Source organism: Hakea prostrata, chromosome 5, assembly GCF_041222555.1.
Source record: "Hakea prostrata isolate BN-2017 chromosome 5, UWA_Hpros_2, whole genome shotgun sequence".
Taxonomy (NCBI): domain Eukaryota; kingdom Viridiplantae; phylum Streptophyta; class Magnoliopsida; order Proteales; family Proteaceae; genus Hakea; species Hakea prostrata.
The window spans coordinates 4,616,438-4,629,059 of NC_142604.1; the positions used below are offsets into that span (position 1 = coordinate 4,616,438).

General features: G+C 38.3%; 2 protein-coding genes across 2 annotated transcripts; both read left to right on the forward strand.

The window, feature by feature from the left end:
• Window positions 1–1,147: 1,147 nt before the first annotated feature.
• On the forward strand, window positions 1,148–9,749 carry LOC149014548 (auxin response factor 5-like). Its single transcript, XM_089156250.1, is given in 15 exon segments — window positions 1,148–2,109; window positions 2,370–2,482; window positions 3,534–3,632; window positions 3,755–3,811; window positions 3,963–4,115; window positions 4,207–4,291; window positions 4,463–4,553; window positions 5,449–5,613; window positions 5,860–5,982; window positions 6,236–6,311; window positions 6,425–6,560; window positions 6,718–7,946; window positions 8,478–8,668; window positions 9,110–9,201; window positions 9,204–9,749. Coding segments are annotated over 15 exon segments (2,742 nt in total). The 5' UTR covers window positions 1,148–2,039; the 3' UTR covers window positions 9,266–9,749.
• Window positions 9,750–10,388: 639 nt separating this feature from the next.
• LOC149014549 (uncharacterized) lies at window positions 10,389–12,587 on the forward strand. Its single transcript, XM_089155718.1, has 3 exons — window positions 10,389–10,543; window positions 10,640–10,705; window positions 12,041–12,587. Exons 1-3 carry the CDS (start codon window positions 10,496–10,498, stop codon window positions 12,086–12,088), a joined length of 162 nt encoding a protein of 53 aa, XP_089011844.1. The 5' UTR covers window positions 10,389–10,495; the 3' UTR covers window positions 12,089–12,587.
• Window positions 12,588–12,622: the final 35 nt, after the last annotated feature.

Here is a 12,622-nt window from a genome sequence, read left to right on the forward strand (position 1 = left end):
TTTATCATAATCTCATTAGGATTATTTTCTGATAATTTGTTTATAGTTTACAAATGCACATGTCAAATCAAAAAATTATGTGAGTTTTTTTTTTTTGGTAAACACGTGAGCAACAATTTAGTCTTCACACTCAATCTTGACCCTTTATTTGTATAAAGGTAAAGAAAAATAAAATAAAATGAGGCAAACATTAATTCCCTTGCAATTACTTTATTAGAATTTGATTTAGGATTCAGTGAGCTTTAACTTTAACTTCTCACTATAAGGAATTGTGTTATCCGGAATTTGACTAAATCATTTGAGGTGGTTTCTCATTCACAAATGCAGCTCACTTTTACGGTTCTTATTATGTGCAAACAACTGATTTGAAGCTAACTTAGATTATCTTTGAACCAAACCAAGAGTAGAGTAGATTCGGGAGCAACATTTTGTTAACATTCACATATAGATTACACTCTTAGTGTGGTGGAAAAATATGACAACAAGATGATTTGGTCGTAAGTTCAAACTACCCTCTTGAGATTTTGAATCATCTCTCGAGGGAGCCCATACAACTTCGCTAATGATTTTTCACCATATAATAAAAAAGAAATTCATGTAAAATCTATTTGATAATTCCATTTAATATTTAGATGTAAGCTTTATGAATTTATCTTTAAAAAAAAACCATATGTGCTCAAGTGATCAAGGAATTTGGATTTCTTCCACCAATATATATACATTTTGTTTTTCTCTCTCATAGTTCACCAGATATAAGTATATCTAAATCGAACTGAATGACTCATAATCCCTTTTGATACTTGGGAAGTAGGGTTTGGATTTTGGATTGCAAAGACTCAGGCTTTTCATCGTTAGAGTCATTAGAATACTGAAGAATAATTACGGTCTAGGTGGCACTAGTTAAGTGAGCAGGCTATAACCGTACGCAAGAGATTAAGATAAACTCACATTATTATTCATTTTTTATTAATATCTTAATGTGAAAAATGGAATCAGGGCTTTCCTTAACCGACACGTGTCTATCCTGTATCATGGATCTCTCATCTTTTTTTGTTTGTCGGGATTCATACGCGTGAAAAACGGTCATATTTTTATACCCAAAAGCGAGCGAACCCAAAAACAGAGGAAGGAGAGAGAGAGAGAGAGCTGTTCTGCCATTACTGACTGAGTATGTGTGTGAACAGAAGAAGATTGCAGTCTTTGGAACGAAGCTCAGCAGAGAAGACTGACCAGAGCCTCGCAATACGTGCTAAAGTGCACCATCTTGACATTCCTTGCTTCTCTTTCTCTCTCTCTCTCCCCCCTCTGAGCTGAGGTTCTCAGTAGGACCAGTGCAGATTTCGTGTTTTCTCCGTCTCTTGTTTCTTTCTCTACCAGTCTTTAAAGCTGTAACAGGTCTATAATGGATTCACCGTAAACAAGATGAGTGCGTAATGTTAAGAGATAAGCCATAACCAATGGCATACATTCGCGTGTTGAAGCAAAAGTTTGAAAACAGGAATGATGGACAAAGCTGTCTATCGAAGGATTCCAAGGAATCGATAGATAGATACTCAATTATATTGTATTATATATCAATCAATCTCTCCTTGAAAGGTCGATTTCTTTCCCTCTCTGGTGTAATTGTTGAAAAGATGAAAAGAAAAAGAAGCGCCACTCGCTAATCCAGTCCACTCATACTTCGGTCCGCGTGCTTTGACAAGAAATCTCGCTTTTTTACTCTTCGCCTTTTTCAGGTTTTGTTCCTTGGTTTTGGATTTTGTCCATTTGGAATTTTCCTTCCATTCGCCTTTGTTCAGGGCAAATGAGATTATGTGGCATGGATTTGTAGCTTTTGTCTAGAATATGAGATACTAGACGTGATTGTTGTTTGTCCTGTGGTTTCCGGAACGGAAGATCAGATTTTCAGATGTCTTCGTTGGATGTTCAGCTGGAGTCACAAGGTTTCTGCAACAGGAGTTTTGACTGGGGATGGTTAAGAAAGCTAGACTTCTTCTCATCCACCATTGTAGTTTAGCAACAGCGAGGGGATTCTAAGAATGACATCCGTTAATGGAGCTACTTCTCTGGTTCAAGAGATGATGTTAAAGGAGATTCAAGATCAGTCTGGTTAGTTCTCTTCAATCGAAGTTTCGTCAACTTAGTGTATTTGTTGTGGTCTGTGACCTCGCTTAGTGTTTAATTCAACAATGACTGATATGACTTTCAAATTTAATGGTGACACTGCTTTCTTTTGGTCGTTGTCTTCGCAACTTTTTGAAATGAGATGAAGTATTTGTTTTTCTTCCCCCAAAAGAAGTATTTTCCATCATTTTCCATTTCAGTTTATTAACTATTTGACGAAAGTTCACTCATATCGTTGGTTTAAGGGGTGCGGAAGAACATAAACACTGAGCTATGGCACGCTTGCGCTGGACCACTTGTTTCCTTGCCGCAGGTTGGAAGCCTCGCGTACTACTTTCCCCAAGGACACAGTGAACAGGTTTGCTTCTGCTTCTCATCTTTCTCTGCTTGAATAGCTTATGGAAAACATGGACACGCGCACACTAACTCTTAACTTGGAAGGTAGTCCAGAGCATGTACAGGTGATCAGCTGTTGAATAATCATAGGGAGTAGTTATAATTCTGATTTCACTGATTTATAATACAGCTAAGTACACTGATTGTATTCAAATTTCACTGATGCTAATGAAGCATATCTTACTTTGTTGTCATCTAGAAGACTTCAGTAAGATACGTAGTTGATGGTCATGTGACATTCCATAGTTGATTGCTTAGGTAATGCCCTCGAACTTGCCCGTGAAGTCAAAACTAGAAGAGCAGCTTGAGTTGGCAACAACTAGATCTAGCTGTGCGATGCCTTCGATGAGAGTGGTTTCTGTCAACAATTCATGAACAGTTTGGAACATTAGTTAATAGTTGATTAAATGATGGAAAGAAAACTGGTAACAACAGATGAATGGGGAGAATTCTGTTGGTCCACTGGTTTAGGATCTAGTTCAAGATGACTAAAACATAGTATTCCATTTTCTTGAAGAGGGACATCAGGCGTTTGAGGGGGTGCCTCTTATCTCTGTGAAATTTATGCCTTGTCAATTACTTAAGCACTATTATAAATGTTTTTATCCTGCATCTGAATGCATATAATATTTCATTCTTAATCTTTCTTCGAGTAGATGTAGATGACCAATATCCATAGCCTTGTCATAAAAGTAGTAGGGTGAAAAAACTACTCTGATCTTGTTTCTTTCTGGTTTCTTGGCATTGTAATTCATTGCCACAGCTCTTCTGACCAGAAGCATATTGGGGTTGGGTTCTCTAATGTCATGGCCCACTGGGTACAGTGGTACATAAGGGACAGTGGATACAATTGATGACAATGTATTAACTTGTCTTCTGTTTATGAAATATGTTAAATACCCTGTTCTTTGTGCTTTTAATTTTTCAGTTGCAATTACTTTGTTGATATTTCACGAAGTCCTGGTTTCATCTTTCTTGAGCCCATTAATTTGTGTTTGTCAATTTCTCAACAGGTGGCTGTATCAACTAGAGGAATGCTTGGCTCTCGTATTCCAAACTACCCAAATCTTTCATCGCAGTTGCTGTGCCAAATTCATGATGTCACACTACATGTATGTTTTATGCCATATGTTTCCCCCTTATTTTATCAAATTATATTTATTGTTAGGTAGCCTTGTTACACTGTTGTGATGATATCTGGTTTATTGCCTCTTTTTAACCATCTGATTTATAGGCAGACAAAGACACTGATGAGATATATGCACAGTTGAGTCTCCAACCATTGGACTCTGTAAGTCAGCTGACTTTAAATTTGACTAGAAATTTATTCCCTGAAAAGCTGCATCCTTTATCCTTTACATCTTGATGAATCAAGAATTTGCTGCTCAAATGTGAGACCATATAAATGGTTAAATTTATTGTTGCTTTACTTCTGTGATCAGGAAAAGGATATATTCCATGTTCCTGATTTTGGATTAAAGCCAGGTAAGCATCCAACTGAGTTCTTCTGCAAGACTCTCACAGCCAGTGACACAAGCACGCACGGTGGCTTTTCTGTTCCCCGCAGAGCAGCAGAAAAGCTCTTCCCTCCATTGGTGAGGGTTCTACACTGTCAATGGGAAACCATTATATTTCCCGTGAAGATTGAGTTGTGTCAAACTGATTCTCTTATTTTACCTGTTTCAGGACTATTCAATGCAACCTCCAGTCCAGGAGCTTGTAGTTCGAGATTTGCATGATAATACGTGGACATTTCGTCACATATACCGCGGTGAGGATAATTGTGGATGTTCACTTGGTAGATAAGTGCATAGTTTCCTTTGTCTTCAGTCACTGAACTAAGACTGTTACTTGTCAATTCACATTCCAAATTTGCAGTCATTTTTTCGTTCAGCCTTTTTATGCTTTCTGCTTCTTTTCTGCTGTTGTTTTCATAATGTAGGGCAGCCAAAGCGGCATCTTCTAACTACTGGTTGGAGTTTGTTTGTGGGTGCTAAAAGGCTTAGAGCAGGTGATGCTGTTCTATTTTCAAGGTAAGTTATGGGTTTCTGTAAAAAACAGCTTTCTAATTTCCAAACTCCTTGGGATAGATGAATCCTAGCTTTGGAGTTGGAACTGCAGTTGCAGACACCTTTCTTGATGCTTTGATTTTTATTATGTGAACTAGGTTTCATGGTTTGCTAGTCATCATTTATATAGTCAGATTTCAACTTTATGTTCTTTTAGTTTTGTGTGAAAAGTTCTTTTTCATTTGCAGTCAAACTGTGGTGGCTTATTTCACTAGGCCATGTTTAACATTTAGAAGCAATTTCTTGCACCACGCTGATTTTGTTGTGTGTTTGATTGTGACTGAGTATTTTTATAGACTAAGTTATTTATTTTGGGACTTGAAGCTGACTCTACTGACTTAACTTTTAACCTAGGACACAACTGATGACCTCTTAATTGTAATTTGTGTTTCTTGTCAATTTAGGATACTCAGCTACCCCTTTGTAGGTCAATCAACATATTTAATGTGAAAAATTTATTTTATTTTTTATTTATGTTGGAGCCAGATGCTCTAAAAGGGTGAACCTGGTGTAAATCACATGCATAGTCCAGGAAGGCATGAGAAAATAAAATGAAAATAAATTAGGTTAACAGTTAGTGGTGATATGTAGCCTTAAAATCCTTAACCAGGATCGATGTCCTAGATTTGAAAATGGAAAGCTGTCCTCCTTTCACTAAATATTGTATTTGTGGTGCTTGAGAGTTGAGACATTGTTTGTGATGTTTCACGTCAGTAAGCCTCATTGGTTTGGCACAGATATAGCTTGTGGATGTTAATGATAAAATTCTCTCTAGACTCTAGTATGTTGATAACCTAGATCATATTGTAAGTGTCCTGCGCTGTCTCACTAAAGTATATTCTTTATTTAAAAAAAAAAGAGACGAGAAGTCACAGTTACTACTGGGTGTGAGGCGTGCAAACCGTCAGCAAAATGCAATGCCGTCATCAGTAATTTCAGCTGATAGCATGCACATTGGGGTCCTCGCAGCTGCAGCCCATGCTGTTGCTAATCAAAGCCCCTTTACTGTTTTCTACAACCCTAGGTATGTTTCGCAATACTTCATTCAGAATATATCTTACAAGGCATCTGAGCTATCAAAAGAAAATACTTTGCCTCCCCCCTCCTGCCAAACCCAAAAAGAGAAAGACACTTGTAAATGGTGCATGTGTATGCATAGTCTACAATCTCTTATTGGATCATGAAACTGACCTCATTAAGTTGGGACCGGGCTTGGAATTTGTGGTGTATTTTTAACATTTATATATATTTTTTTCATGTGTCTTCTTAGGGCATGCCCTTCAGAGTTCGTCATTCCTTTGGCCAAATATCAAAAGGCTGTCTATGGTAGCCAGGTTTCAGTTGGTAGGAGATTTGGAATGATGTTTGAGACGGAAGATTCGGGTAAGCGCAGGTAATGTTCCTAGTCACCAATTTTAGAAGATTCCTGTTGATTGTTTTTGTTTTTATGTTTTCGAATTGGCTCATTGACCAAATCATAAGAGCAGCTGCCATCGCTTTCATATGGGACTGTTTAATATTATTCTGAGGGAGCTGCAGTATCTTGCTTCTGCTCAATGTTGAGATATTAATTCTTTGGTGCTGGGTGTTTATCATATATTTTTATGCATGTTTATATAGATTTTAACATTCTCTTCTTTACTCAGACACATGGGCACAGTTGTCAGTATCAGTGACTTGGACCCCTTGGGGTGGCCTGGCTCAAAATGGAGGAATCTTCAGGTAATTGAACCTAGTTCTTTTCGATTCAATTGAAGTTCAGGTCAAAGAGTATATTGGAAAACGTGGTGGTTGTATTGGTTTCTTACTTAGGTGCATTCTTGTCTTATGTCTAGGTTGAATGGGATGAAACTGGATGTGGAGAAATGCAGAATAGGGTTAGTTTATGGGAGATAGAGACCCCTGAAAGTCTCTTTGTTTTTCCGTCGCTTACTCCTGGCCTCAAACAACCATTATATCCTGGATATGTGGGTGAGTCCATCTTCATATTCTGTTTGAGAGCTGATGGGATTCTAAGATAACTGATTTTCTGTGGTATCGGGGGCAGAAATGCAATGGGGAAATCTCATGAGAAGATCATTTGCATGGGTACCAGGAAATGTAACTGATCTTCCATGTTCCATGACAGGTTCAGAAAAGCTGATGAAGATGCTTCTCGGATCCCAAAACACTAGTCCTGATGGATTCTTGTCCTCTGCCCTACCTGCTAGTGTAACTAAATCAACTCCAGTACCTGAGGCAGAATTGCTGAAACAGACTTCAGTCCAACTGAAACCTAAACAACATGCAGACAGCATTTTGGTGCAAAATCAGCATCCTCCTCAGCACTGCCGCAATCTGCAATCCACCATAGATGCAAATTTGGCATTACAAGCATATTTGGGTGAAAATGTGCAACATCAAAATAAATTTAAAAAACAATTATCAACCCAGACACACATCGAGAAACTGGAATCAGCATCTATGGTTGCTACAGACCAGCAGAGTGAATTGCCTTACTTGGAGAACTGCAGTCAAGTCAAAATTAGTGAGGGCTCCACAAATTCTCCAAACCTTGTAAATGAATTATTCTTGAATCAGGGGGCTTTGCAGCTGCAGACAGGCCGAGGTTTTCCTCAGCAGCAGCAACCAAATACTGGTGTCCCACTTAAAACTGATGCACTGCAGTTGGATGCAACCAATCAGAATGGCTTGCTGTCCTACCCTAGTGACTTCTCATCTCGTTACTTGGATGCTGATGATTGGGTCTTGCAATCTTGTAATTTCCAATCACCTGCAGAGAATCTGAAATCGGGATCCCTGGCAGGGTTTGATAAGCAAGATAGTTCCTTGGCTTACCCAGAAGTTGTTAACCCAAGCTTGCCTCCATTGAGTCAAGAGATATGGAGTCCACTATTCAGGTTTCTACCTCAAGAAATTCAACTTACTCCATCTCAGCAACAAGATTCAACTGCCCTTCATAGTGTATCCAATTCATGTGGATTGAGATATCCATCTGAAGAAAGTAATAACCAGAGTGATATATACAGTGGTCTTCATTTGGATGTAAGCAATGATGAGAGCACTGTGGTTGATCCCTCTTGTGTGACCAGCACAGTCTTGGATGGGTTTGGTTGCTTAACCGATGCTGTTTTCCAGAGTCCTCGTGACTGCTTGCTTGGTAACTTCACTACAACCCAGGATGTTCAGTCTCAGATTACATCAGCATGCCTAGCAGATTCTCGGAGCTTCTCTTTCCAAGAGTTTACAGACAACTCAGGTGCAACATCTTTAAGCAATATGGATTTTGATGAGAGTAGTCTCTTGCAGAAAGGCTCATGGCATCAAGTATCTCAGACCCGGCGAACATATACAAAGGTGTGAATTCAAACCATGTCTTTGGTAAATTCATAGGTTTTGAGTGTTCAAGGGGTACATGTTGGTAGGCTTCACCATGTTGGGGCTTCATAGAGGCTTACGCCAGACCTGGTTCAGTCATACAAAAGCCATAGTGTTTAAAGAGTTCTTCTTCTTTTTCTTTTCTTTTCTTTCTTTCTTCTTCATCAGGTAAGAGTGTTTTATTACTTCCAACTGCTCCCTATTTCTTGGAAGTGAAAACTGACCCACCCAAGGCCATTGATGGTCATTAGTGAAGGAATCCCTCCTCTACTCTGGCTTAAGGAGAACTTGATTAAATAAATATTCTAACAAAAGGTATCTGTTTTTTCAGTTACTTTCATTAGGTTAGCAGGATGGCTTTTCAGTCCTCACTACAGTGTTTTCAGTCTCCAATGGTTGCCATTGATGGCTGCCATTTGTGTATAGTTGCCTAATGAGTTCTGGCTTCTTTACCAAAAAGTTGATATTCATTGATCCCCATTGGTGTTTGAGCCTATTTTGCTTTTACAGGTCCAGAAAATAGGTTCTGTGGGAAGGTCTATTGATGTTACAAGGTTTACTAATTATGAGGAACTACGTAGCGCAATTGCATCTATGTTTGGGCTTGAGGGGCTGCTTGATGATCCAAGAGGTTCTGGGTGGAAACTTGTTTATGTTGACTATGAGAATGATGTTCTTCTAGTCGGGGATGATCCATGGGAGTAAGTCATCTTTCTTCTGCTATGAATAGGTGCATATGTTCTAATGACAGCAGCTAAAATGGGCAGTAGTTGGAACTTAAGAAAATAAAGTAAAAAATTAACCCTTTTTTTGTTTTAATCTTTGAGCTGAATATTTTCTTTCTGTAATCATTCCATATGGGGATCTGTGTTGCTTGGATGAATAGAATTAATTGATCTGGGGATTTATTGAGGCTTAGAATCAGAATTAACTGATCTGCTCTGGTATGGTAGGTAGTCTTATAATTCAGATGGCACTGTAGTAAAAGCAATAGCAGTTGAACTCTGGATGCTCTGGATGGACAAACTGATGATAAAAAGAGAAAAGAAAAATTCTAAATAGGCAAACTGACATGCATTATTTCATTAGTTTTTGTCTGCCCTAAAACCCTTGAGCTAATATAACAATTCTAATGCGTGCAGGGAATTTGTGAGTTGTGTTCGCTGCATCAGAATTCTATCACCATCTGAAGTTCAACAGATGAGTGAAGAGGGTGTGCAGATTATCAGCAACAGTTTGTAGAGGGGACAAAGGATCCCTTATCAGATGCTGGCCATGCATGGAATGGCTCCACCTGATTCTTGTACAAATACCAAGCATGCTTGATGATAGATGGAAGCTTCAGATATCCGGTGGAAGTCGATCCTCCCATGAGCTCTGTCTATCTAATCAGGTCAATAGTTCACATTCGATACATTAGGAATTGGATTGTTGAAATGAAGGTATGAGAGGAGAATATGTTCCATCGCCTTTACGGCATTAACCAGCCAATTAGTGGTAGTGAATTAACACCCCCCCCCCCCCCCCTTCCTCTCTCCCTTTTATCTTGGAAAGAGAATGAATTATACTGTACCTCTTGTGTCTCAGAGAATATAGTTAAATGCATGCAGACTGCTATTGTTGTTGTTTCAGCAGAGTTACTGGATAGAAGTAATCTAGTTTAGCAGCCTAAGTGAACTACCTATTGCGGTACTGCAACTTCTTGTACAGAGGACCTTAATTGGAGAGATTTTTATCATCTATTTGCAAGTGAAGTGTTAGATGGCTTTCCACCTATTCTAAGAAGCCTGAAACAAATCTATGTTTGGGATCCTTATGGGCTCCATTAGTGTAGAACAAAGCTGTCTCATGTGATAAATGCTAAGTGCAAACAGTGAGATTGCAAAGTTGCAAGTACATACAAAATCACAAGGTAAAGCATTACATTTGCAAGTTCAGATGTCACTGATAAAGCATTGCATATCTTCCTTACCATGAGAAATAAAGAACTTAAAATCAGAAGATTATGTATTCTTATGCAACAATTGTAATGAGACTGGGTTGTACCAGACGAATGGACAATGTAGTGGTAGCTGCAAATGACTCCATTGCGACTAAGGTAAAGAGAAAGATGTACCAAGGCAGCAAGAAACAATAAAATGTTGGAAAATTGCTGCTATTTGGATCGAAGAGCAGGTCAACCTAGAAGAATTTCAATCCAATAACTAGCCAGACAAAATCTTTGAATGACAAAAATGAAACTGGATGAAAACAAGTAGTTCAGAGAAAAATAATAATAAAAAAAAAAAAGGTAGAAGAAGTCGTTTTTACGTTATCATGCCCCTAACGACCAAGAGACTAGTTCTACTTGGCAGTGGTATAACCGTAATTATAGGCAAACACGTGAGGTATTTTGGTATTTCACCAGTAGATTTATAATCGATGAGTTAACAAGATTAGTCTTTCTTGGAACTATTTCAAGGTCTAAAAGGGCTGAGCTCTGTGAGGTTTTCCCTTCTCTAGCTCTCCATAGATCTTGCAAATCATCAATGGCGCCGCCTCCAGGGCCTTACTCTGGCACCAGCACTCTCGCTCTGGTATCCTCTCACTCTTTCTATTGCAAGTTCGTTTCGCTACGGTTTTTCGTTTGCCACATTAATTGTCTTCCTTCCATCTGATTTATTTCGTTGCAGGTGGCTCGTGCATCGGCCTTTACTTTTGGTCTCGTCTATGGTGCCGTCAAATTCAAGTATCTCAAGGTTCCTTCATCGTTCCCTGATCAACTCTCTTCAAATTTTAATTCTGGATCTGTTTTACCAATCTTTTCACATATTCTAGATTCTTTCGGCATCTAACCTTGACTCCGATCGCTGAAATTTTATTTCATTGGATTATTGTTGGAAATGTAGTCTTGATTTCTTGTCGGATTATTGTTAGAGATTTTGACTTGAGAAATGATATTTTCCTTGTAAATTATCTGCCTCAGTATGGGTTTCTATTATGTATTATTTGTCCAAATGCTTCGACTGCTACTGGCATTAAAAGTGGAAACAGATGCATTCTTTGCACAGACATTTGTTTTTCTTGGTAATTAAGGTTGGTAGTTTGGAATACTGTAGATAACCTGTTTGGGATCGCTTGAAAACTTGGTGGGGAATATACTTCTTACTGCAAATCTTTGCCATTTTTGGGTGCAATGTTATCTGGTTCAATAAGCTCTTTCTCACCTCTATACTCAAAACATTTATATTCGGATGGAGAAATCATTGTGACCCCATCTATTTCTACTGGAAAACCTAAGTCGGATGAAACTTGTTTGCTTTATCATTTTAAGATGTGCTTCTGGCATGAATGTGAGAGGAATCAGATATCTGGCTAGGGACAGGGAAGAATGAATTTTTCTCTAAAGGCTGTGATACTATGACCTGTATGGAGGATTAAACCCTCCAGACCTATAAGCCAAATATGGAAGATAATAAATTGGGAAGCTGACAATTTTTGCAGATACACTTGATAATTGTCAAATGATTTGCATGAAGTGGCGGTAATCCTTGTGAGATGATCCTGGTCATAATACAATTTCTTTCTTTCAATTTGGAATTTCAGCAAAGCGTTTTAGCATATCATGTGCTAACTGGGACATTATTCCCTGTTTAACCATCACAGAGCAATGCAAAGCTTCTTATTTCTCAGTTCCTTTTGAGGTAGTTGATTCACTGGGACGTTCACATGGGTGTTCCTGAACTATCATCTATTAGGCTGTGACTGATTGGTTAAATCATTATAAGCACATACTGTATCTCATCCTAAGCTTATCTGCCCTGGAAATCAAGGCTTGATTGACTTGCAAAACAGCTTCAGATGCGGAACCTGTTTTTTATGTAGATACCTTGAAATGAGGTGGTCTAATTCTGAAGGATGTCTAATAGGAAGTCCTCCATTCATCTATTTTCTCCTTTTTAGTTATTGCCAATTGTTTTAAGGTCTCTTTTTGTTATCTTTGAGTGTATGTCTTTATTCAATTTTTTACTACTAGTATAGAATAGATATTTTCCCATTATTTTCTTATTGCAAATGTGTTTTCTTTCACTCAGGCAAAGGCAAATTCGCAAATGAAGGCTGAGGCTAAGGGGAAGCACTGAAGTTCAGTACCCTGATTGTTGATTTCCAATAATGCATAGTGATAGACACTGTAGTTTTGGTAGATCATGATACTTCATTGAAAATTTCTGCAATTTTTTAGTTGTTTGTCCTGCTTAAGGATTATGATTCAACTTGCATCTTCTAATGGTTGATGAGGGGTGACACAGAGGCTGTCAAGAAGGATTTTCACAAACCCTTGATACAAAATAATTATTCGTCAATTGTTGTTTTCCCAGTTGAATGTGGATGGTATGTTATCATTATTGTAGGATACTGAAAGTCTGAATAGATTGCAAGATGTGGTAGTGTTGATTATATCCACATAATAGTATTGACCCAAAATACTGGAAGCTTGGATCGCCCAAAAGTGCCAAAAGTGGAGGAATTAAGTTGCTACAAATCTTTTTCCAGTAATGATTCAGAGTGTATAATATCTTTGTACAATGGTCATTATCCCAAGCTTATAATCAGAAGGAAATGAGCTTTCAATAGTGCAAAGATGTTCTCTCCCATGGTCAAGAATTTGTTTGTGA

What these genes read in the sequence shown, in the direction of transcription:
- LOC149014549 (XM_089155718.1), top strand. Translation starts at nt 10,496, where the DNA reads ATGGCGCCGCCTCCAGGGCCTTACTCTGGCACCAGCACTCTCGCTCTG. An exon ending in GCACCAGCACTCTCGCTCTG is followed by an intron (nt 10,544 to 10,639) that starts GTATCCTCTCAC and finishes ATTTCGTTGCAG; the next exon opens with GTGGCTCGTGCATCGGCCTT. An exon ending in TCAAATTCAAGTATCTCAAG is followed by an intron (nt 10,706 to 12,040) that starts GTTCCTTCATCG and finishes TCTTTCACTCAG; the next exon opens with GCAAAGGCAAATTCGCAAAT.